This window comes from Dreissena polymorpha, chromosome 1 (assembly GCF_020536995.1).
Source record: "Dreissena polymorpha isolate Duluth1 chromosome 1, UMN_Dpol_1.0, whole genome shotgun sequence".
In the NCBI taxonomy this organism is placed as follows: domain Eukaryota; kingdom Metazoa; phylum Mollusca; class Bivalvia; order Myida; family Dreissenidae; genus Dreissena; species Dreissena polymorpha.
In genome coordinates, this window is record NC_068355.1 from 19,489,261 (window position 1) to 19,516,368 (window position 27,108).

Below are 27,108 nucleotides of genomic sequence, written 5' to 3' on the forward strand. Positions count from 1 at the left end.
TATTTTTCTCCCGGCTTATAAAGAGTAGTATTAATACAAGAGAGGAGTGCAAACTGTTCACTGAAAGTTAAAGGTTAGTCCCACAGGAAGGCAATGCGCAAATAATTCCGGGTTTATGTGCACCAATATCGTTCAATAAACTGCGCATTAAGGGCAACTTTCTTTGGAACTTATCTTGGCCTATAATTCGCAAATTGTACACGTACGTTGAGATGAATTCAGTTGATGGCACTGATTTTACATTCAACGTGTCCCGTTGACGCGTTACTCTACATATGGTCCGTGCTCTGTAAAAAGGGGGTTTAATCCATGTGCGTAAAGTAGCGTCCAATATTAGCCTGTGTAGTCCGCACAGGCTAATCAGGGACGACACTGTATGCCTAAAATAGACTTGTGTTTAGGAGGCACTTTCTTTAAACGAACAATATCATAAAATCGGAAAATATCGTCCCTTATTAGCCTGTGCGGACTGCATAGGCTAATCAGGGACGACACTTAACGCACATGCATTTAACCCACTTTTGACAGAGTACGGCTCATATATATGCTGAACTATATGGAATGAAAACATACATGTATATTGATAGCATTCTTTAAAAATTGTAAAAATACACCATGGTATAAAAAACGGCAATACTTATACCATACGCACAAATGATTTATACATGCAGTAAAGTGTAAAGTAAAATGGTGTCGATACTTAGTTACATGTGCACAACTTTAAAGGTTCTCCACCAATAGCTTCATCACTTCGTGTTTATATATAAGAAACAGTGCCAATTTAATTTTGTAATAACAATATTGAATGAGTCATATAACCTACATCAATATTAATAATAAATAATGGCTTTAAGAAGAAAGAATTTGTGGTTACAACGAATGAAGGGAAAAACAGAAACAAATATCAACAAATAAAGGATAAGTATTTTCCCTCATGAATCATTACGTCATTTTTGTAGGTTGAGAAATAAAATGATATATTGATAAAGACATCAATAATAAAATTAAATCACAAAAATAATGCTAAAAAACACTCGGATTACTAGATCAGTTTCGAGCCATCAATAACCAGACTAATATCTTAAATACAGACAAGATAATTGTAAGTAAACTTTTTTGTAATACTGACAGATGCTTCAAATATTCATTTGATTAATCTGCTAGTACCGACAATACAGATCAGATGTGAAATATATCCTGTATAAAAATACCGTTTACTTTAGACAAAACAGCATGGTATCAATAAAGCAAATCTCAGATATGTTGACAGTATTATAAAATATGCAGGAACGAACTACCCGAAATACAATTTTCTCGGCACCATGTACCTAGATTTATTTAGAAGAGTCCCATACATATTATTCGAGTATGTGTATCAAGTTGAAGTGAAATTTACAATGGAATATGAATAATTAACAAAACGATCATTGCCCAGATAAAGTGTCATAAGTTCAATCCTATAAAAGTGAAATATCAACCTTATTTAGATAGATTCTCATTAATATGAATTTTGCAGACGATAATGCAATGTATCAAACCTTTAAGTGCAATAATTATTGGGCAGATTTAGAAGCCAGATATAAAAGAACATTTAAACAAAAATGTCTCAGCAGTATGTCCATAATCATTAGTGAATTCCCTAGAGCTGATTGCAAACCCGTTATTTGGTTTTAAAGACTTCCGTAGACATCCAGACTCCACACTGCAGTTTTTGCACGCGTTTTCCTCGATCTACGAGCATTATTCATTCGATCCTTCCTTCCGTCCGATTTGTCGAGCGCACAAATTCATATTGGTATATGGTGAATATTCATATAAATGTACGGTCTTTAGTACCAACATCTTGAAACTGCGTTGGCAAGTATGTTTGAGGTTCTGCAATTTTGACACGCGAAAGGACATTGTCAAGAGACGCGTGAACCATAGTAGTAGATTTTATTTCATTGCGTCAGATTTTGTATTTGAACTTTGAACACTTAATGAATATTATTACAAACACACCTTTGACGAAGAATCCGCAAGCGAATTCTGTTTAAACAAATAATATCATATTACTTTTCGTGATATGAGTTTTCGCACAATAAATAAAAAATGTTGATGGCGGAAGTGATAATTTTCTAAAAATAGCGACTACAACGACCGCAGTCGACTGACCTCACAGTCATGCGACCACAGTCGCGGCAAAATTTCTCCGTGAACGCGACAATTTGTCAGTTGGCGGCCGACAACCGTCGGTCGACCGCACAGTCGCGCGACTACAGTCGTGTTTTGTAGTTTTTGTGACCCTGTCACTTATCGGTCATAATGAAATCGACAGCCAATTTTTCGAGTGGTGTATTGCGATTTGCTAGTTAATTGTTTTGATTTATAATCAAGGACGTTAATAGTTTTTTTAATTTTAGAAGTTATTGATATCGAATGCTTCGTGCTTTTACCATAATACTGAAACTCTGTAACAATTTGACTCTGTTATTTTATCACGTTTTTTAACATAAGAAACATAATTTTTTTAAGTCTGCTACAGCTTTGAAATCAACAATAACGGTGCAAACTCTCTAAGGCTCTTGACCTTCGTCTAAAAGTTGCCGTTGTCGACAAATGACATGTCCTTGACATTTGCCTTAACAGTGTGAATTGATTTGACATTGACCACAATAGTGGCATCTCGCATGCCATGGAATTTAGCATAAAATCGATCTGATAATTATCAATACGGTGACAAATTGCATGTCATTGACCTTTATTTTGATACATCTCAAATGTAAGTAAATTTGAATTTATCGTTGTAGTTAGAATACTGACTTGTCTAACCTCATCTGTTTCCACTTGATTTTATATCAACTAATATTTAGACGTGTACGTTAACTGGTCTCTGACCTATATATACAGGACATGTATACGATACAATTTCGCAGAGATTAAGATGGCACTGCCCGTCATACATGAATGTATTAAAATACCGTAACGCTGAGTCTGAATATTGAGTATTGTCCGTACTTGAAGCGATTAAAATCTATTGGAGCTTATCTCACTAAGTATATTGTTAAGGCCTCGCTAACCTCGTGCAAAAAATGCACGAACAAACACGAGTTCCATGCCAAGGATGTCAAGCTATACAAGTACGCAAACAATATATTTATCCCGGAAAAGCAACCTTTTGGAAAACCCAATTAATCTGCTGGTACAAATAAAGCTGACCCATTTATCATCCTTTCAAAATCTCACACCGTATCAACCATTATAATTTAAATCAAGCTACCACAGGTTGATGTAATCAAGGTGCAGAATCAACGGAGTTTCAAGGGTTTTATACACGGGCTAGACCAAATGTAAACACACCGTTAAGAACTTTATTTTTGCAAATATTTCACGTTATTGAAATACATTTGCAACAAGATGTGTTTGTGAAACACAATGTCCCCCTATATGATGTTTGACCTTGTGGGATGACCTTGACCTTGACCCTTCACCACTCAAAATGTGCAGCTCCATGAGATACACATGCATTTCAAATATAAAATTGCAATCTTCAATATTGCAGAAGTGACATTACATGAGCAATTTTGACCCATATATTTGACCTTGAAGGATGACCTTGACCTTGACCTTTCACCACTAAAAATGTGCAGCTCCATAAGATACACATTCATGCCAAATATCAAGTTGCTATCTTCAATATTGCAAAAGTATTCATAAAATTTGCGATTTAGGCCACATATATTTGACCTCTGACCTTGAAGGATGACCTTGACCTTGACCTTTCACCACTCAAAGTGTGCAGCTCCATGAGATACACATGCATGCCAAATATCAAGTTACTATCTTGAATATTGAAATACTGCAAAAGTGTACATTAAATGAGCGATTGTGACCCATATATTTGACCTTTGACCTTAAAGGATGACCTTGACCTTTCACCACTCAAAATGTGCAGCTCTATGAGATACACATGCATGCCAAATATCAAGTTCCTATCTTCAATATTGCAAAAGTTATTGCAAATGTTAAAGTTGGCGCAAACCAACCAACCAACAGACCAACAGACCAACAGACAGGGCAAAAACAATATGTCCCCCACTACTATAGTGGGGGACATAAAAATCTTTAGAGCAGAAAAGACAGTTTTTCTTGCAGTTTGTGCCGATATCTTAAGGTATAAGAATCAATCATTGAATACGTCTGAATTCGTTGACAAAATTTCACGTTGTGTGAAGCATAACGTGTACAATGAATGCTGTATATACCGATTTTGTTAACAATTACAACAAGTCACGTGATCCTGCACCCTGGTAACTTGTTAACCCATTTATGCTTAGTGGACTCTCCCATCCTTCTAAATTGGATCAATTTATTTCCAAAATTAGGGATGTCTTATATATGTATTTCTATAATTAGAATATTTCTTACAGAAATTCCTTTAAGCAAACAGCGCAGACCCAGATGAGACGCCGCATTATGCGGCGTCTCATCTGGGTCAACGCTGTTTGCAATGTCCTTTTTTCAGGACGCTAGGCATAAATGGGTTAATGGACCAGCGTTGTTTGTACCGAGGGATTAGTGGGGTTTTCAAAACTCGAGCGAATTCGGGAATCGGCGTATTATATAACTCGTATTGGTATATTTATATATCCTCACATTGAGGTCACAGCCCGGTTAAAATATGGCGCACTCTACCTGTCTGGTAGGGGTTGGAGGACGGTGGGCATGAGGACATTGGCGATGGCCTTGTAAAGGATGGAGTCGCAGACGCCGACGAGCGTAACGAGAACCTGGCTCTCCAGGATCATCTTGATGTGGGTCGGCATGCCCTGCCAGAAGTGCAGTAGAAAGCTCTGAACCTAAGTAGAAAAAGGCATGCTGATCATCATGAAATCATCTCTGAACCAACTTTCTCTCTATAACCATGTCTCTTGATTGCAAACTGTGATGAATAGTGATGACGGCATATAAAAAACTAGTTTCGTTGATGTCCGTAAATATGTGGAAGCTTGAACGTTATTATAAACGTCCGTAAACACATATGAGTGAGTTTTTGTGTATTTTGTTTTTTCAAATGTTTTTACTAAAACTGATAACCAACGACACACTTAAGGCGTTTCCAAATGTCTTTCAAACAATCCTAAGAGGATAAGAGAGACATAAAATACATAATACGTGTACATCTGTACATAGTTTCGTGATGCACTGATTAATTGAAAACGTTTGCAGAAAAAAAGAATATATAATAATACCAACAATGTGCAATATTTTAATAGTGTATGAAGTGTAATATTTTAATAGTGTATGAAGTAATGGTTAAATTATACAATCATAAATAGTTAATAATATGCTCTTTCTTTTCGGTACCAACCTCATCAAAGTTGGCTCTTATCACAGTGTCCAGAATTCTTTGACAATGAGTTCGATACATCATCAGGAATGTCAACACCTGCAACAAACTTACGCAATGTACATTCAATCAAATCTCAATTCAGGTGTTGAAATTCGAATATCTTTTTGGAAATATATATAACACAATAAATAGTAAACAGTTTTCAAAAATTAACTTAGCTTATAAAATAGTAAGTTATGCAAAAATGTTAAAAGTATCCACTTGTAAGAATTGGGGCGTAGAACGACGCGTACCATTATCGAAACGTGCCAGAGTTCCGACGTGTAGCATTTCAGCACTAAGAGTACTACCCCTATATGTCGATGTGTATCAACAGTTAGGTCAGCACTCTTTTGATTAAACTGATCGCCTCACCTTTCTTTTTGTCCACATGGGTGTTGGTCCGAGATTTGAAATCAATTAATTTGATTATACAAGAACCATAACCATTTATATGAAATTGAAAAAATAAACCCATCAAAGCTTTATTATATTTAGAGAGACACGTTTTGTTTGGTACATGATGTCTCACCTTTTCTTCCTCCACTTCCGGAGGCAGCTTGATGTCTTTGATATCCGGGAAGTCCGGCAAAAGAGTCCCGAGCTTAGAACGCGGCGAGTACGCAATGATCTGGATCATAAGAGTCGCGTTTTGAGAAAATTGGGCATAATGCATGTGGGTAAAGTGTCGTCCCATATTAGCCTGTGCAGTCCGCACAGGCTAATCAGGGACGACATTTTCCGCCTTAATTGGATAATTGCTAAGAAGAGACTTCATTTAAACAAAAAATGTCATAAAAGCGGAAAGTGTCGTCCCTGATTAGCCTATGCGGACTGCATAGGCTAATCTGGGACGACACTTTGCGCACATGCATTATGCCCATTTTTTTCAGAACGCGACTCATATTTGAGAGAATAGAAAATTATAATGGACTCCAACAAGACGCCTCAAAGATACATCGATACGTAGATTGTCCTCCCAAAGAAGGGAAATCAATTTAAAACTTGTCTAAATGTCTGAAAGAAGTAATTGTTACAAGAAAAAAACAAGATTTTTTATACTTATCCCCCCCAAAACGCTACTAATGATGCGCATTGCAATAATTCTACAAAATTATATATATTTGAAACATGTATTTTCATCTTGTAAATCAATAAACATTTTTAGAATAAACAATCCATTTCCAATTCTTATCTTAAACATACCTGTTTTGAAGGGTCTTTTTTACCATCTGATGCACTGAAATGTTCAAAACTTATTATATTAACTGATACAGACTATATTTACTTTTATTTTATTAATAGTTTTCTAATTTTTCCACATTATCATTTCGGCTTTAATTGATGTTAACCATACATAAACTACTGTTTTTTAATATGAAGTCTTAATAATTGTGTAGTGTTACAAGTATTATTATAACCTTTGCGCTCCCTTAGCTGAAAACCCGAACTCATAATACTCGGATGTTTCTCGCACGCCTATGCCGTAGTAATGGTATCTGAAATGAATTGGGAACAAGAAGTTTTACAATCATGCAAACATAAAAACACAAAGAATAACAAGTGTAACAAGATCATTTAGCCCATTTATGCCTGGCAGCTAGAAAAAAGGCATTGTCAAACAGCGTAGACCCAGATGAAACGCCGCATGATGCGGCGTCTCAACTGGGTCTGCGCTATTTGCTTAAAGGAATTTCTGTAAGAAATATTCTAAATATAGAAATAAATATACTGCACATCGCTAATTTTGAAAATAAATTGACCCAATTAAGAAGGATGGGAGAGTCCACTAAGCATAAATGTGTTAATCAAAAAGTATTGAAGCTTAAATTTAAGGTAAAGGGAATACGTAAGGTGAAGGTAAATCCGTGTTTTACCGCGATGTATTTTTTTTTATAAATGAGTTTTACTAAAACATTTCGTAAAAATAAAACTAAAATAAAATACACAATTAGGAATTTGATAGAAACAAATGTTCACAAAGTCTGAAAAAAAACGTGGGTATCAAACGCATGACTTGTGAGCCATACGAAGAAATTACGTACTGCGCTAATAATATTATACTCGGACATTCACCCTGTCCAAACTATGAATATATAGAAAACTCAAAATTAAGACGTCAACATGTAGTATAAGAAGTGCAAAACAAATAGGCCTCATATTATAAAATAATTTTCATCTCAGATTGCATTAACTGTTTTCTGATTCACATGTTATTGCGGAGTTTACTTGGACTGGCCGCGAGTTCCTAGTCGTCTTGTTGTCAACTGTGGAAACTGCTGGCGAATGATCTGCAATAATAATTCATCTTGATAGAAGGCAATCTATTGAATATTGCTGGGAATCTCGCCATATTTGTATTTTAATTGGTATGTTAATTTGTGTTCAATTGTTTGTTTGGATTAATTTATGAAATACCATATCCGTTAATATGACCTAACCAAAAACATAACTCTCTTAAGCACCAATACAATTACTAGCATTTTATAACACAATAAATTAAATACCGGTACATCGTTTCAACCGTTGCATAATGACGGTAGTTACAACGCATTAGCTCGTATAGTTGACGAAAAATAAGTGAATGAATCCAGGTTGAAAGAATGATGATTCAGTATTTCTATTATATTATAATGGCAGTACCTTTCCAAAGCTGGCCGCGTTGACGGGTTGCGTGTCATGTTTCTCGCAGTAGTCAAGGTAATGCACGTACAGGGTGCTTCGGGGTATACACACCCCTTCAGCTATCTCGTAGTTCTCCTCCAACCTGGACATATATAAACATATGTGTCTCGAACTGGGAAAACAGGGCTTAAAGCATGTGCGTAAAGTGTTGTCCTAGATTAGCCTGTGCAGTCTGAAAGGCTTATCGGGGACCACACTTTACGCTTTTATGGCATGTTTCGTTGAAAGGAAGTCTTTTCTTAGCGAAAATACAGTTAAGGCGGAAAGAGTCGTCCCTGATTCACCTGAGCGGACTTCAAAGGCTTATAGAGGACGAAACTTAAAGCATATGCAATAAACCTCGTTTTCACAGAGCGCCGCTCAATATGCATGTTATAGACAGGGACGCAACATTTCCATACACTCGTAATCACACGTATCGGACATATTTTCCGGACTTAGGTATTATTTGCTGACTGGCAAAATTCATACTGATGTCTTTTTTACTTTATTGTTAGAAAATATACGCATATTAGTAGTCATGGTCGCTTAACCGCAAGATAGTCATGGCTCGTTTCGTGTTTTTAGTATAAAAACACACATCAAGACCAGCTCTAACACCACAGATCGACAGAGTCGTGTACAATATACTTAGACTTACCATTTTAATGTTTGTGGGGTGGAGTGAGGTTTGGACGCAGAGCGAAGGCGTGTGTAGGTTCCTTCAAAATAGACCCAAACACAAAATTAACCATTTTGTTGTATTAAATTTTAAAATGGCGAAACACAAACAAACAAACAAACGAACGAACAAACCAACTAACAAACAATCAATATATTTTTTCATTGAGCTCAGTCGACTTTTTGACACTGATTTCAGCGACAGAATTACATATTCAATTTGTAACCTGGATTTTTGCCGATAATGTGCAACGTGTTTTACCTTTGCTGTCTTCTGCTGTTTGAGAACATGTATCGCCATCTGCGTCATTGATGACGCCATTGTCGTCTGATTTTGGCTCTACAGACAGACAACTATCTAGCCAATCTGGAAACAACAAGTGCACAACTAGACACTTATAACTTTTACTCTGTTTAAACTGAATGAACTATCTGATATACACTTATGAATGTGTCTATATATGCTCTTTAACATATGTATGCAGCTAGGGTCCTTATTTTGGTGCCGAAGATAGGTCCTGTGCATACAAAGTTATAAGAAATAGAATTTGCACATTTGAACGATACACTAACGAACCATTAGCGGGTTATGTTCAATATTATTCAATCATTACTTTTAACAAAAAACGATATAAATTAAACTTGTATTTATCTTTTAAACTTTACCGACAAAAATATTAACAAATGTCTTAACTCCAGTGGCGGCCGTGCATTAGAATTCACATTATTACTTAGAATAAAGTAATCATAAAAAATACAGTACATAATTTTTTTTTATAACATATTTTTTGTTTAAAATATCAGAAAGGCTACTACATAAAATTAAAGAATAAATATGTATTAGAAAAACAACAACATGTACAATGGTCATAACACTGTTTAATAATCCTATCATAAATGAAAAATAAATGATATAATACATACTTGTAATAGTATAATATGTATTGAATATTTGCTTTTATTAATTAAAATGTGGGTTTAGTCTTTTTTTTGTAACAAAAACTCCACATTTTTAGTACCTCAATTACATTTTCGGATGAATATAATCATAAACTGGTGCAAATTACGCTAGTGTCGTGTGTATATAAATTATTTATTTGGTAGAACTTTATTTTCATAAGGAATAAATAAATGTGTTAATTTAATTGAGAACTATTTAAAGCCTAATCGCAACTAAGTTTGTTTGTGTCAAACATTTGCATATACATTTACTTTGCAATATTGCAGTATGATGGAGAATTTCCTTTTTTTAGAGTTAAGTAAAACATGTAAGGAAACGAAAATTGTCCTTTTCACACGTTGGCCCTCAAGATTTACAAAAAGAAGTTGATTTATTATACAAATCTCGCTATAAATTCAAACAATACTTTTTACAGGCATCATCTCGCATTCACTTTTAACAATAACAAAATTCTCTTCAACGACACCTCTGTATCCTGGCAACAACTGTAAATGCGTATGGAGGTCATGAAAAAGAGATTTGTAATGTCGGTTTAAGAATGGAAATATGTTAATTAGGGAGAGAAACTGATTTGAACTGCTAAATTTCTTCATCCACGCAAATCTGCTTGTTGATTTAAGCAGTGTTGAATGGTTATATGCTTTCAAATAGAATATAAGTTGGGGGAAGTTTGTAACGGTCAACAAGAAAGTACTTCCAGATTCAATTGTTATTTAAACAGTATGTTACACTATTATGAAATGGTGACTCTTTAAAATATGTGTTGCCCATACAATGTAAGCCATATATAGCCATAGCATTCGGTTCAAGCAAACATACCGTCATTAACTTACTTCTAATTTGTGCTAAATGGTACTGTTTGGTGATACCTATGTTAATGACAACTAATAGGTGATTTTCGTGGACATTTAAAAGTACATTTTTCCATTTAAACATTAAAAAACCCTCTTTTTCTGATCTTAAATCTGGTAAAATATTAGCTTTGAATAATTTTAACAGCTATAACAAGTGAATCTTATATAGAACTTTGTTGCAGTTTTGTTGCACAGTGTCTGTAATTGTAAGATACATGAATATGTAAGTGTATTAGTAAACCAATTATTGTTACAGTAACTCAATTACTTATTAACCTGCATAATTTAAACATAATTTTATATATTGGAATCGGTTGTTAAACGTTATCTTCATAGTTGTAGGTTTTGTGTAATATAATCGCAACCATTTGATTAAGTAAAGCATGGTTATGCATAAAACATATATATGCAGAAAAAAAGTGCCGCGTATTCAACGCATATTGAGTATAACAGTTGGTGTAGAGATACTTATAACACAATCAACGATATATTACATAATTTGAAATATGCATCATAATGTTCTCTTGCAATACTAAATGTATACTTTATGTTAGTGTATGTTGATCACTATTGTTGAGTGTCTATTACGTATTACGATCCCACTCTGATAAAAAAAATCACAAACTATAAGAAGGATAATAAAAAATAGTTTCAATGTTAAGAGTGTGTGACTTTTAAACAACACCAAATTTAAATTAAATGAAAAATATCTGTGATTTTTTATCGCATTTTAATGGTACAGCAATTATATTACGGTGGCGTAAAAGTGGATATAATTGTATCCAAGAAGATAAACAAGTTCGAGGGTAAATATGTATTTCTCTTCAAATAAATCGTATTTCTTGGTACGTACTATGCTTAAAATCATGTAAGTACGCTAATTTTAAATAGTTATTGTGTATTTTCGAATGTGTGCATAAGTTCTCAAAGAAAAATAAAGAAAAATAATAATAAATAGCGATTATATACGATCTTATAACTTTTTTTTGAGAACAGGCAAAACGTTGAAAAGGCTATAATACAAGTTCAGATGAAGTAGTACCTGTAAATAAACGCCAAAAGGTTTATTAAATTAAAAATAATTGTCCACTGTACAGCTGAACATTCATGGATATACACAAGACAGTTCATGCGACCCATAGACACAACTTTGGGTCTGCGACAAATACGGGTTGGTATAGACGTAAAGTGCTGGTCATAAATTTCACTGACTTAAAATCAATATTTGAGTAATAGAACCGTAATTTATAGAGACTGCTTATTACTTTTAATTAACATTAATCGGTCTAATTAATAGGGTGGTTTAAGATTGCTAGAATAAAATGTTGATATTTAAAGGGGCTTTTTCACAGATTTTGGCATGTATTGAAGTTTGTCATTAAATGCTTTATACTGATGAATGTAAACATTGGATCTAAAAAGCTCCAAATAAAAACAAGAATAAAATTAAAGCAAGAAAAATAGATAACACTAAACTGGGCTCGAACCACTGACTCCTGGAGTAAAGTCTATCGCTTAGACAACTCGGCCATCCGTGCTCATAAAATGATTGATGTATTTAATACTTTATATAAGCAATCCTCGTAGTAGCACAAAACATAACGACAACAACAGAACTCTTCAAATTCTTCAATCGTTTCGTGTTGCAACGCTTTATAATTTTCTGGTTTTTAAATCGTCAAAAGATGCATATAATGGATATTTTATAGCATGGTAAATGTCCAGTATTACTGTTTCCTTACAAATATCATAATTACAACGCAAATTTACGAATCTGAAACATTTTTGTTTATTTTGTCAATTAACCAAAACGTGAATAGGCCCCTTTAAGTCGTATAAAATGATATTGTACGTTAACAGAACTTTTTTCAATAGGTGGAATTAATTGAATGTTGTCAACATGTAGGTAAATATGTATGTGTGAAGGCAATTTTTGTTTCTGACAATTTACACGGAAAAATAAAATACTGTAAATATATGTACTGTATAAGCATAAAATATGCATTCATGATTATCCAGAATTGCAAACAATAAGATTTCACGGCATTATTTAAAAAAAAATGTCAAAAGTACTATCAGCTTATGCCTTTACATGTATCTTGTTCTTATATAGAATGGTTAAACAAATCACATGCTTGCATTATTCTAATATTTAAATTACACGGAGTACGACGCGTTCAACGTAGACAATATATGCAGCTGATATGTGGAAGTAATAACCTCGCTATATTATCAGGATCGGATGTTAACGTATTAAAAATATTGCTACATTTCCATTCCATTATTTGTCATCAAATCTCCTAATACAATTGATCTCCCTAATAAATGCATATAGCACAGTAATATGAAATAAAACCTGATTTCGGGCGTTTATATTCTGTATGATTTTCTTGAAATATGTACAGAGTCGAATGATTTATGATCACAGAAAAAGAAGCAATTTAGTAATATATTTTACTCATCTTTTCGACCCAACACTCTCATTAAGAAAATAAACGATATGATGAAAGTTTGACGCTAGTTTGTATCTTCTGTTTTTTTTTTTTAAGTTTATTAAATAATTATACGAGATGAGCAAAAGCACAGTTAAACGGATGACAAAAATATCATATACATATGTTGTCCTATTATGGTTATCAATATTACATTAAATATAATTTAAATAGCATTATTATCTCGTTTTTAAACTTGTTCTTTACTGCTAGTCATATTTTTGATTGCTCGACATAAGATATATTTATGATAGATGTTTCAAAGTTAAGTCATGTTAAGTTGTTATCAACCTTGCCACAATACGCGTTGACTACACGAACAGTACACAGAAGTTATATAAGTTGTGCTCGAATATCGCTTTCGTACCTAGAATTTCAGACTGTTTTTCCGTATGTTTTGATCAGGATTGGTTTGAGAATACATGTGGGTGTGCGTTAAGCGTATTCACTCATTTCCTTATATACTGGCGCACTTTGATATTATATCTTTAATGTTTATAACTAGTGCATACTGTTTTCTGTTTCGTTGACCTCTAAATTAATTCTCCTAAAAAAGATCAATTTGATATAATACGATGCTATAATAAGTCAAACATATATGTATATAAGTGTACTCTGTTTATACTGTCTATTAACTGTGTTGATCGTTGAGTGTAAGATATTACACTATGTATATTTATATTATTGCCACGCTTTTGTTACCTATTGTAAACTTTTGTGGAAATAAAGTTCTATATCAAGCACTGGTACTGCCAAGGAAACGGAATCGAGAGCGTTACAAAAAGCCTTGAGCTTTCGGTACAATCGAGCTAAAATAAATAGGTTTTAAGTTATTTAATTTTTAGAAGAGGTCAAAACCTATAACAAAATTTAGTCTAAATTGCTTTGTTGATTTCAACGTCATCATTTGCAAACGGCACGAGATAACCCTTATGTGCTAAGTGGCCATTTAACTCAAACATAAACGTTGTTTTTACAAATTTATCAGCAGTCAACTCATTCATTAATTCAGTTAAATCTTCATTTTCGTCGAAGAAACTAATGTATACATATATAATACACGTACTGTACTATTTTATATTTTATATAAACTGTAATCCGAGAAAAAAAAACTTTCTAAAAAAACAACGCTGATCAAACTTACGCCGTGTTGATTTTTAATCATTACTCTCCGACTACAGATTAAAGTCATGTTTAAAAAAATACTGATTTAAATAAACAAAAACTTACAATGATTATCTAAACATCCAGTTTGCGATAATTTAGTATAAACTCTCGCGATGTTCAGGAACTTAACTAAACAATTAAGTAATGATTATTCGTAAGACAAAACTAAAACAAAACATAAGTTCAATACTTACCAACCAATTCCTAAAATAAGCATTAATTTCAAATAATCCGAATCAGTTCCCATGACTTAAAGGGTGTATATAAAGTATAGTCACAAGCGTCAACCAAATACAACCGACGAAGATTTAAGCACATTCTAATGCTGAACTGGCAAACCATACCAAAGGAGCGCAACCGCATTTTTCAGGCACTTAACTATTGCTAGGTAACGAAAAGTGTCTCAGAAATTTTCTCAAAGCCATAAGAGTAATTACGGTTCCCCACTCACCTGGGTAACTGGCCATGTTGTCCATTGTGTCCGGGAGACACGCACTGGTCTGCATGCTATAGCTGGGCGACGGGCAATCCGTTTGAAATCATTTCCAAAAAAGGCGGTCCCATTAACCCGCACGTCTACAACCCATGTCAATAAAGCGGTTCGTTCTGATACAGTCCGTTTCAATTGCCGCATACGTATTGGTTGCTATTTTTAGAGTTCTTATTCTTACAAATTATATAATCCAATTCATTTTTGCGATGTATAAAGCGAACATTTTGTGTCATGGGCTTCAAATAAGCCCAATCGATGTTGTATGCAACTCTAGATACTAAAACTCCAAAGTACAGCTTACCGGTAATTTCTATTATAAAGAACAACAATCATCTTCATCAACGTTAAGTGAAACATGAAAACTTAAATTAACTTTGAATACCACCATTGTATTACACATGCCGCTTTATGTTGCAAAATATCAACGAAATTTATTGATCAAGATTTAGTGAATATAATGTCAAAATGTCATTGGTGACTCATTGTTGTTCACTTTTGCATATACCGTACTCAAACAAATTGATTTGACGTAGCCAGAGCTCTAGATAAGATGCGTATCTGCGTATTTACGCATTGAAAAATAAAAAAAACGCTTTAAAAATCGGCACAGTGCGTAACATTACGCAATACAAATCTCGGTACGCAATTTTGATCAATTAAAGTGCGTAGCCGGTTTAACAAATAATCCTGTTAAGGGTTTAGTGTAAGTTAACTATTGAATCAAAAGTAAGTCAATCAAAAGAACAGTGAAATAAAAATGGCGGCTCATTGTGTTCTAGGTTCGAAAAAGGGACGTTTCAATCGAACAGCGGCTCCTGCAGGAAGTAATTGTATATTACAATATGCCATGAATCTTATGATGCTTCTAGAATTTTTTAAAATAATTTTAAGCGATCTCAATGTTGAAGAAGTTTATTGTTAACTTGCATAGACCACATATAGTGTGACTTTATTTTTCATTGCACAATCAGTGCCATAACTTAGTTTAATTGCGAAATGGCGTTCGTGGTGTACTACATGAATACTATATGCAAGAAAGACCCAATCAAGGCAGAGATACAACACATGTAAGTTGCACATTTTAAAGAAAGTCTGTTCATATCATCATTGATAATTTATTCTGTTTGAATTTATTAATAAACAAATAATAATAATTCTAGATTAAACACGCTTTGTACCATGTCAGTTTTCTATGGAAATGGAAAATACACCTCAAAATTCCGAAATACCCTTTATGGCTGAAACAAAGGAGTAAAATACCCTTTAACAATAATTTCAGGGGGTAAAATACCCTTTAGACTAAATCCTTATCTAGAGCTCTGGACGTAGCATGAATATGAATGGATTTAAGTGCTTTCACAGGTGAGTAATTTAATAACAGTAATTTCGTTTACACGAGTAAAAAGTGCATTTAAATTAATTTAGGTCCAGATGTTTGTGTGCTCGGTGTTGTGAATAAATACTGTTTTATCTTGCTCTTCAGATCTTCAAATAAAATCTAATTAATCCTTCGTCAAAAGTGAAAAAATTCTTTAACACATATCATTTTATTGTGACTGTTTCGCCTCAAAGAAATAACACATAAAAGCTATATTGCCCTATATCGTTTTTCAATTTGCGTGAATTACTTCGAACCAGCGTTAAAAGTTTGTAATAAAATTACGATTTTCCACGTGAGCGCCTCACGAGGATATGTTCTATTCATGAGATTACCGAAACAAGCCCGCCGATTGTAAAGCCGGATTGTCGCACAAGATGCCGTGAAGAAGATCGGGCTAATCAAGTGTGACTCTTGACGACTTCATTTCCAAAATGGCGGAAGAGAGCGCTGTCTGCATCCAATACGAAAGAAAATAAATGCTGGTGGAATGTGATTAATTTCAGAAATATGTAAATGATGGCTGTGTTCTACAACGTCGGTAGAATAGTGCACGTGCCTCTTGTAAGACGTACATGACCATTTTACGGCAATGACATTTTATTGATTGGCATTAATACATATAATTAACAACCCCGTTATCTGAGTTGCTGTCTTAGCATTTTGATGGAAAATTGGTACTCTATATATAACTTGAAGAGTGCTCATATTATAGAGACTTGGTCACAGATTGATACTTGTTTGAAGTATTCCGAAAGTGCCTTAAAGAACAACATTTACATTACGTAACAGTAGAGCTCCATTACATTAAAGAATATAATGTAAGAAATAAAAAAAGGTTCTTCCCAGCGAGCCTCGAACCAGTTTTCTTTACAAAAAAGCTTTAAGGCAACAAATGGAATCATTCGAAGATGCGCGTCTCTAAAAATATCAAAATGTTGACGGTGGTCATGAATGCACTGAAGGCCTTAGTTTTTCAAATGGCAAGCGTTTTATTGCTGTGAAGCAAAATGATATCGCTTTTCAAACGATATAAATACGTGGCATAATGGTGTAGTCATTTATCTAAATAATTACTTATTTTGTTACCCATATTTGTTAATATTTACAGCCATGAACAAACATGGCTATTGTCATGACTACACTGGTTAATTTTTCGTTGCAGCCCCCAGTAACTTTAATAAGCAATGTGAATAATAAACGCGCGAACTTGTGTCCGGATTCCCTTGATTTCTAGTACATGTTAACATGTCATTGTCCATATTTCTTTTTGTGCGGCATGATCATGGAGATAATTGTTGGCGCGGAAAGATAATTGCTGTGCACAATTTATAGAGGTATCTATGGTAGGGAACCCATCCCCGCTCCAGAGAACATTTATGCGATTTTTTTTATCTCATGGGATAGGTCGTTCCAATAGTTTTCCACGGTATTTACAATTCTGAGAGCCACACTGATGATGCCCGAAATCATTCCCTTGGAGCAAATTTGGGGCACGACCACTGTATGAGTAGTTTCGTAAAAATACGTGCAAAGGTTTTTCTCAGAGATGTCATTGAAGTGATGTACTCAAGGGATGAACCGATATGTCAAAAGGACGCCGATTTTTTGCCCTTAATAGCTAACAACAGGAGGTACTGCACTGCAGTTTCTCTATCAAGTTGTGCATACGCCAGGGTAAGTCGATAAGTAAGATGTTCCAAACTTTCGACAGACACTGAATGAAATAATCGAAATCAAAAGAATGGATATTGTTATATAATTTGGTCGTAGACTGGACCGAGTCTGGATCCAGGAATGCTTACTGTAGGTACGTATTATCAAAGATCTATATATAGGTCTTTGGTATTATAGAAGGGCTACCATTGTAAAGGTGTTCTCTCTCCCGATAGTGTTTAGTTATATGTGCAAATTCCCTGCATGATCAACTTCAGAATTCCTTTGAAATATGAAAATAACTAATAACAACAGACGTTTGTTTTGTTTGCTTTATTTAATAATCAGTTGTGCACCAAATTGCTTCATGTATACATAAAACTATGTGAATGACGAAACTACAACCGCAATGCAAAAACAGGTATGCATGACGTATGCACCACGTTTTGGTCTTCGTGAAAAAGGAGCCAAAACAAGAAACTACAGATCTAACATTCATAAAAATGGCAAAAGAACCAACACAAACTCAAAACAACGGTGCACACAATTAAAATACTGCAGGGTAATGTGTAGAAAAACAGGGTAACGTTGTCTGCAATAGGCTCAAATTGAAATTTATCCACAACGAATATTATTTCAATGAATCATTGAACCCTCAAAAACTGAATGAAAAAACAACAACACGCATTTAACAGAGTTCAAACATTACCCAGTTTCATGTCTTTCGTAAGCTATGTGAATTACAAAAACGCGTATGCTGAAAACTCAATCTCAATAAAATCTATCTATAGAGTTTCAGGAGAAAAAATGAGACAACAAATTACCAAAAGCAATAAATTAATGGAGCTGAAGTTATGGCTCTTGAGTAATACACAGTTCCTAAATGATATTGACCTACCTGTACAGTTTCAAGTTTATACCACTAAGATTCCTATGTCTTTTCCGGATAAAATTTAATTACAAAATATTAACCAGAGGCAATAACTCAAACAAGAAGGTCATGGGCCAAAAGGTGCTCACCTGAGACCCTAAGGAACCAATCTATTCTGATTATGTAAACAACAGACGAATAATAGTAGTTTATGAACAATAAATATTTAATTTTGGAGGCACATTATAATGACAAATATTTGAGAATTAAAATATTTCCAAAACAGAACGTATATGTACGAGTGGTGTTCAAGAAGTTCGTGGATTTTCTTCATACCTCTAGTTTGTTGTCAGAAGTCAATGAAATTTACATATCATACAAACTAATTATCACGGACTTTATATAAAGTTAAACAAACCATAACGGACAAAGTTAGAGACTGAATAAAACGGACGTTTAATGTTGCGATATATCGCAGAGGAGCTTGGAATTGGCGCTACAACGGTTTACAGAATACTAACCGAGAATTTCAAAATGCGCAAGGTTAATGCTCAATGGGTTCCAAAACTTCTCTCTGATGAAGAACAAGTGAAACGCGTTAAGTGCTCAGAAGAGTTTTTGAGAAGATACCATAAAGAAGGAGAGCGCTTTTTGGACCATATCATCATGCATGATGAGACGTGGTTATGGCACTATGATCCGGAAACGAAAGCACATTCCTCAGTGTGGAAAACAGCAGCAATGCCTCTGCCGAAGAAAGCCCGGGTTATGAAGTCTTGTGGAAAACATATGTTTATCTTCTTCATGGATAGACGGAGAATGCTGCTCATCAACCAGGTGCCGGATGGTAAGAGGATAAATCGATAAATGCTACCTATAATCAAGACAAAGGGTAATGAAAATTTCGCTATTTAAGTATATATTGTTATTTTGACCACTTTATTACTTTAAAACATTCGTATTCGAAATAGAGTTACATGAAACTTGAAAAATTCTTCAATTTGCCTACTGCATGTACTTAAGGAATGCTCTTAGGAAAAAGAGACCAACAATTGATACCTCGGCCGTCAAACTACACCACGACAATACACCTGCGCATAGGGCCCAGTCAATGGAACTCGAGATTGATGTAATGGGGTTTCAGTCATCCACCTTACAGCCCGGATTTAGCCCCTAAGGACTTTCGCTTGTTCCCGGAAGTGAAATCACAGTTGCGCAGTATTCGCTATGCAAGTAAACAGGACCTTACAGTCGCAGCACAGAGAATCATGTTTTTTTTTACGCCGACTGGTTTAGGGAAACTTTTGACAAGTGGATTTCCCGACACATGAAGTGCATTTGCGTTGGAGGTGATTATGTGGAAAAGATTGGACAGTTGTTAACTTCATAACTTTATTGACCTTGGACAGAAACGTTAAGCGTGCGTCGAAGTACACAATGCGCATATGTTTAAATATCTGTAGTGTAATATCTTCATTGTTCGATGTATTTCCATGATATTTGGATAGTAGATTTGGAAAGGACGAAATATTTGAATCATGCAATTTGTCTTTCCATTTATGTTACCGAATGAAAGTTAAAGCGAAAATCCACGAACTTCTGGAACACCCCTTGTACATATAAAAAAATTATTTGTCTGGGCAAAATATGTCAATTGTGAATTATTAATTGATGACCTTGGAAGATTCCAATTACAGCTACTAACATACCATGTATATAAGAGGAAAGGTCAATACTATTCAATGAAAATAGTTCTTATTTTTGACTCTAGAGTGTTAACAAGGTTTTAACAAGGGAGTTGACTATTAGAAGGTATGTACAGGTTATCATTCTTTTACATTAGACTTTTCACATTTCCAGCATATACATATAGAGAAAACTGCCCGACCCCTGGCGGCCATCTATAAATCGATATTTAGAATTTTTTTATGATGATTAGACAAAAAATGTGACTTCTAGAGTGTTCATAAGCTTTTTTGACTATATAACTATAAGGAAAATGACCCCCCCCCCCACAGGCAGCCATGCTTTTATACCGATCCGAACCATTTTCAAACTGAACCGTCATATCCAGAAAACACATGTTCTGACCAAATTTCATGAAGATTGGACCAAAAATGTGACTTCTAGAGCGTTCACATGTTTTCACTATATACATATAGAGAAAACTGCCCCGCCCCCTGGCGGCCATGTTTTTGCACCGATCTGGACCATTTTCCAACTCGGCCGAGATATCAATGAAACCAATGTTTTGGCCAAGTTTCACCAAGTTTGATGATTGGGCAAAAATTGTGACTTCTAGAGTGTTCACAAGGTTTCTCTATAGCCATATAAGGAATACTGCCCTGCCCCCCTGGCGACCATGTTTTTCAACGGACAGGAACCATTTTTAAACTCAACCAAAATATCATTTAGACAAACATTTTTACAAAGTTACATGAAGATTGGGCATCAAATGTGACTTCTACAGTGTTCACAAGGTTTTTCCTTTTTTTTAACCTTGTGACCTAGTTTTTGACCCAGCATGACCCAGTTTCGAAATCAGTCGAGGTATCAATGGGACAAATGTTCTGACCAAGTTTCATGAAGATCGGACAATAAATGTGGCCTCTGGAGTGTTCACAAGGCAAATGTTGACGACGGACGACAGACAAAAGGCGATCACAAAAGCTCACCATGAGCACGTTGTGCTCAGGTGAGCTAAAAAGGTGAGAAAAAAATATACAAAACATTTCTATTGTAAACATTGTTATATTAAAATATGGTATCAAGGTGATAATAACTATTTGGTTTAAAAAAATCAGAAAACATTCAACTTTTTAATATCTTATAAATGCATGGAATATTTTATTTCGAAATTATTGCTCTTTTTTTCTAGTAATGTTTAAAATAATTATATTATTTCATTTTTACAACAAAACATACACACATCAAAGGTAGCACATAATAAGCAATATTTTATTATTTCAATTTGCCACACTACAACATAGCACATGAAAATTAATATTTTATGCTACCAATTTGCCAAACTACAATATAGCATATGAAAGGCAACATTTTATGCTTTAAATTTGGCACACAACAAGATGGCCCATTAAAGCAATATTGTATTCTTTCAATCCGTCACAATTCAAGTGTCATGTAGATTATGTAAGTAAGCTTACAGCTTTGGTTGACAAAATCATGCAATCAAATATCTTTTAAACCAGAGCATACCTTAACACCTACTAGAACAGATCTATGCAACAAAAACTCTTGAACATGTAACCTTTAACTAACAAATATTATAGGTTTATTCTTTAAAGTACAGCAAAAAGAAAGCAAAGAAAAACGATCATTTCTAACATATAAATCCACAGACACCAAAAAATAAACAGGATTCATAAATATACTTGCGGATACATATTAATGTCCTCTGACAAATGCAGACATTGTTCCCTTATAGTTGCAAGCATGGTCCCAACTAATAATCATTTTGGAATATCTTATGTGAGAATATGTATATGATAGTAGGGCTCGAGGCATGACCAGGAACCATATTCTTAAACCCATTTGTAATAATTGAATGGGGAAGAGAGGTCCATGATGGCCCTAAGCACTCACCTGAGTTCATGGACACCAATTGTTGAAGACTTGGTGATCTTGTTTTTGACTCAACATAACCCAGAGTCAAACTTGGCCTAGATATTCTTAAAATATACTGAGTTTCAACAACATTGAGTCATAAATATGCCCTCTAGAGTGATAAAAAAGCTTGTCTAGAATTTAATGTAGTGGCCTAGTTTTCAAAAGGTTTAGAGCCAGATTAAATCATGTTCTGGATATTGTCAAGATAAAAATTGTGACCATGTTTCAGCCAAAAGAGACTATATATTTTTTAATTTGGATGCACTTGACCCAGATTGAAATATAACGTCAGAAAAGCCAAGATAAATATTCTGAAAATGCTTCATCAAGATTGATTAACCCTTTGCATGCTGGGAAATATGTCGTTTGCTAAAATGTCTTCTGCTGAATTTCTAAAATTAGCATTTTCTTCGATTTTTTTTCAAAGAATACTATCAGAATAGCAAAAAGTTTGGATCCTGATGAGACGCCACGTTCTGTTTGCAAAGGCCTTTAAAATTCAGCTCCAGCGCTTTAAGGGTTAAAAATTGTGACCTCTACAGTGGTTACAAGGATCTTCTAAAATTTGACCTGGGGACTTTTTTTGGCTGTACATGACCTTGCTTTAGTCAAAATAAACATCCTGACAAATTATCATCAAGATTTGAGGAAAAATATGACCTATTGAATGGTAACAAGATTAATGATGATGAAGCACACTGCACAACTGACGTAGACATAGGGCGCGCATAGAAAGACCACAATGGTTCACTTTGAGCACTTAATGCTCAGATGAGCTAAACAGATTCAAGAACAAATTTGGACCCAAGAAAAAAATCACAGAAAATAAAGTTCTTTTCTTATAATTTTTGGAAAATAATCTAAGGATTGTCTGAACAAACAACAGATCATTAAAATAATAATTACAAATTAAAAGTTTGACTGTCTACACTATTTCCAATTTCCTCTTATCTGAGAGGAAATCCATCAATTTGGCACGTTTGGACTGGATTTAGGGAAAACAGTTTTCCAATAAGAACATGACCCAATAAGGATATCATACAAGAATGTCTTGAGAATACATCTACAGCCCACTAATGATTGTCATGTTATTTAAACTTTTTTTGTTAAGTAAGAATGAACTAAACAGATGTTACTGCCAAAAAAGACACAATATTAAAGTCCCTGTAAAAAGTAAAATTTAAAGATATTATTTATTCTTAGTTTTCTTTGTCTAAGAATTGTATGTCTGCAATATCCAGCTATGCTCAATCTCCATCTGTATCATTACCATGGAAACACTGTGCTTTTATCAATTGAACATTAAATTCTCTTTGAATGCTGAGTACCTCAGTCATAGCAAAGTCATACCCATTGAGAAGGCATTAAGTAATCAGTAAATAAAAGTAAAAAAGGAAATCAGTGATTCTCAACCTTCGATAATTGACTCGACCTTCATCAATAACTCATATAAATTATCTTCTTGGCAGTTACCAAGTTCTGAGAAAATCAGTTGAATACAACTCAGACATATTTACAAAAAAACCAACAACAACACTGGAAATATGTCACAAATACAGATGCCCCCACAATTCGCGTGGGACAAATCCACTTCACATTCTATAGTGGACACAAGACAAAGTGATCAAATCTTTATTTTGTCAAACTAAAGCAGTCTTTGAAGACAACAAATACCCTGCCCCCCACAATGTCTTATTCCAAAATATATAAATGATGTTGTTTTTTTACTTAACTTTGATCACTATGAAAGACAAAACGTTTCAAGGTCACATAACTTTGCAATGAATATTATGACATACACACAATTTTTCGTTTTGCACTAAAAATTTATATAAACAACATATCTATAAAGTTTTATGTATATAATCAATACTATGAGAAACTAGTTGGCAACAAAAAGAACACAGGTGCAGTATGACAAATAAACAGACTGACCACAGAAATTTTATGAAAATCCTTCGAAGGATATAGGATATATGGACCAGACGTAAAAATAGAGGTTCAAACTTTTGACCTTGAGCAGGCCTGGCTTACCCATTACTCATTACAATTTTTACTACAAATATAAGTCAGTTTGACATCAGCTTACTAGTCATGTCCAAAAATGAAGCCCAAAAAGTTGCAGAGTTATTGTCAGGACAAGCTTTTACATTTACATGGCATTCTATTATAATATTTGTTCATTTTAACCTTAACCATATCTCAACACAGTACAAAATAAATAGAAAAACTTTACCCAGTCACAAACAAGTAAAATTTCATTAATTGAGGTCAAAAATACTTCTGTAAGGATATTTCTAACTCATGGTTTGGTCTACTGAAATACTGCTAGACAAATGACTACTGACCAATATTTGCAAGGCAGTATACACCCTCTGCCTTGAAAGGGTGAAGGGGGCACAAAGTTGTAAATAAAAAAGGCTGTATATATGATACTGTTAACATAATGCTCCACCGGGTTTATTCAAAATTGTACAAAAAACTAGACTAGAATTGTACTTACATAATTATGAAACTGAATTAAACAATACAACCAAAAATATATAACTGACCAGATTTCAGTACAAAATGGAAATATCATTAAAAACGCATTTGTATTTAAAAACAGAGGGCCAAAATGGGCCTTTACTTTGACCTGAGTTTAACATATTATAACTGTTCTTTAAAAAACAAAAAGAGTGAACAAAATCTCAAAAGACAGGTAATCTTTACAGGCTAAAAGATATGGCAAGTCGGCAAAATAACTTATTCCTAAATATTTACAAATCCAAACAATTATCACTAACAAGATTGTATGATTGTTTAATATAACCATAAATGTGCTCTATCTGTTGGCCCATGTTTTGTAACAAAACTAAATAAGGTAAGTATTTTTATAAAAGTACCTCCAAAACTATTCAGTGAAACCCTTTTATAAATCCACAAATCATTCACTGACTATAGGATTATTTATTTATTTTTAATAATTTTGGCATTGTTTACACAATAACAAAAAGTTGTTTCCAACAAACAAAATACAAATAGGAAAAAATGTCATGTCGCTTAGTTTCTACGTTTTTTTAACAAATCAAAATATGTATTTTAGTAAGGAGACGCAAACCATTATTGAAAATTTATTTGAAAAACAACATCCAATATTGCTAGCTCGCTGGTTCTATCAACTCAGATATATAAACAGTAATGTCTATCTTTGAAGATAAAAAGCTGCACAACATCACAATAACAACTTCTAGTAAAAGATGAAACTTAATCTTACCAGATCAAGTTTATTGTTTACAATTAAAAAGCCCCAAGTAAAAACAGCCCCAAGTTAAAATGTTCCCTAAAGTGGTTACAACAGTCCCACATTTTTTAAACATGATTCTAATGGCCCTACAGTTACAGCTAAAACAACTATATAAAAAGTTAAAACAGTCATATAAAGGGTTAAAATGGCCTCACATTTAAGAACTACCGGGTAATAAGCATTTAATGTTAAGTTCAACAACAAAAACAATCAACAACAGGCTTGTTGATTGTTCCCACTCTGTTTGGGTGTCACTTTTGTTAACACGTTTTATCATGTTTAATAATCATATGTTATGACATATTAAATTAAAATATTAAATAGGTTTATTGTTTGTAAGAATTGAAAAACATAAACATATAATGTTTAAAAAACCTAAAATTAAAATTAGTTTTAGCAGATCCAATTACAATGTGGACTCATACAAAAGAATCAAGTTTGTTGTTGTTACTGAAATATTGATAACTTAATGTGTATTGATTACTTAATGTAATGTATGTACTTGGCTTGATAAAGATAATATTTCAACAAGGGCTGTTTGTAAAACATGCATGCCCCCCATATGGGCTGTCAGTTGTAGTGGCAGCCATTGTGTGAATACGTTTTTTGTCACTGTGACCTTGACCTTTGACCTAGTGACCTGAAAATCAATAGGGGTCATCTGCCAGTCATGATCAATGTTCTATGAAGTTTCATGATCCTAGGCATAAGCATTCTTGATTTATCATCCGGAAACCATTTTACTGTTTCGAGTCACTGTGACCTTGACCTTTGACCTAGTGACCTGAAAATCAAAAGGGGTCATTTGCCAGTCATGATCAATGTACCTATGAAGTTTCATGATCCTGGGCGTAAGCATTCTTGAGTAATCATCCGGAAACCATTTTACTATTTCGAGCCACTTTGACCTTGACCTTTGACCTAGTGACCTGGAAATCAATAGGGGTCATCTGCAAGTCATGATCAATGTACCTATGAAGTTTTAGGATCCTAGGCCTAAGCGTTCTTGAGTTATCATCCGGAAACCATCTTCGAAGGGGGGGGCATAAATATTATATGAACATTAGTGTTTTATTCATGTGGTGTGATAAATGTTAATGGCTATTCTAAAAACATAAGTTAAATAAATAACATTACTAAAATGACATTTAAATTTGGGGGCCGTTTTTAAACACCTTAGTTTTGTACTGTTGCAGATTTTTACCATTTAGGACCCATTTTAACTTGCGGTTGCTTTTATATTGGACTATTTTAACTTGCTCCCTTGATTATAACTATTTTTAGTGCTTAACATCTGTATCAATAATGAAACCTGTGCGCTACAACAATGAAAAGAATGCTTTAACAAACTGTGCTTCAAATAAACAATGTCTTGAAGACAATCTCAATTACCCAAGGGAAGTAGTTCTGCTTTGCAGTGTCCCGGTGAGCAACCAACAACTCTGTGAAGAGTTCTCTCCCATTGCAGAACTCAGAGTGGCGGCTGTATATTGACATGCATCCTCTCAATAATATAACTGTAATACGGCTCTGAAATAAACAACATAGGCCATAAAGGGCGTTGGGAATATGGTGGCAAAAAACAAAATAATTCGGAAAAATTGTTA

General features: G+C 34.1%; 2 protein-coding genes across 3 annotated transcripts in view; both read right to left on the reverse strand.

The window, feature by feature from the left end:
* The window catches only part of LOC127873173 (transcription factor RFX4-like), a 30,424-nt gene extending 15,713 nt beyond the window's left edge, over window positions 1-14,711 (reverse strand). The window contains exons 1-10 of the mRNA XM_052416874.1: window positions 14,642-14,711; window positions 8,979-9,083; window positions 8,697-8,757; window positions 8,015-8,138; window positions 7,601-7,662; window positions 6,793-6,870; window positions 6,578-6,611; window positions 5,904-6,002; window positions 5,351-5,428; window positions 4,675-4,838 (exon numbers count right to left, since the gene is read on the reverse strand). Of these exons, the coding sequence (XP_052272834.1) occupies window positions 4,675-4,838; window positions 5,351-5,428; window positions 5,904-6,002; window positions 6,578-6,611; window positions 6,793-6,870; window positions 7,601-7,662; window positions 8,015-8,138; window positions 8,697-8,757; window positions 8,979-9,083; window positions 14,642-14,696 (860 nt within the window). The 5' untranslated portion in view covers window positions 14,697-14,711. The remainder of the gene's footprint in view (window positions 1-4,674; window positions 4,839-5,350; window positions 5,429-5,903; window positions 6,003-6,577; window positions 6,612-6,792; window positions 6,871-7,600; window positions 7,663-8,014; window positions 8,139-8,696; window positions 8,758-8,978; window positions 9,084-14,641) is intronic.
* A 5,645-nt stretch (window positions 14,712-20,356) lies between these two features.
* LOC127873201 (uncharacterized) overlaps window positions 20,357-27,108 on the reverse strand; it is a 34,034-nt gene continuing 27,282 nt past the window's right edge. For both annotated transcript variants that reach the window (XM_052416960.1, XM_052416967.1), the window contains one exon: window positions 20,357-27,031. In XM_052416960.1, coding sequence (XP_052272920.1) covers window positions 26,973-27,031 — 59 coding nt within the window. In that variant the 3' untranslated portion in view covers window positions 20,357-26,972. The remainder of the gene's footprint in view (window positions 27,032-27,108) is intronic.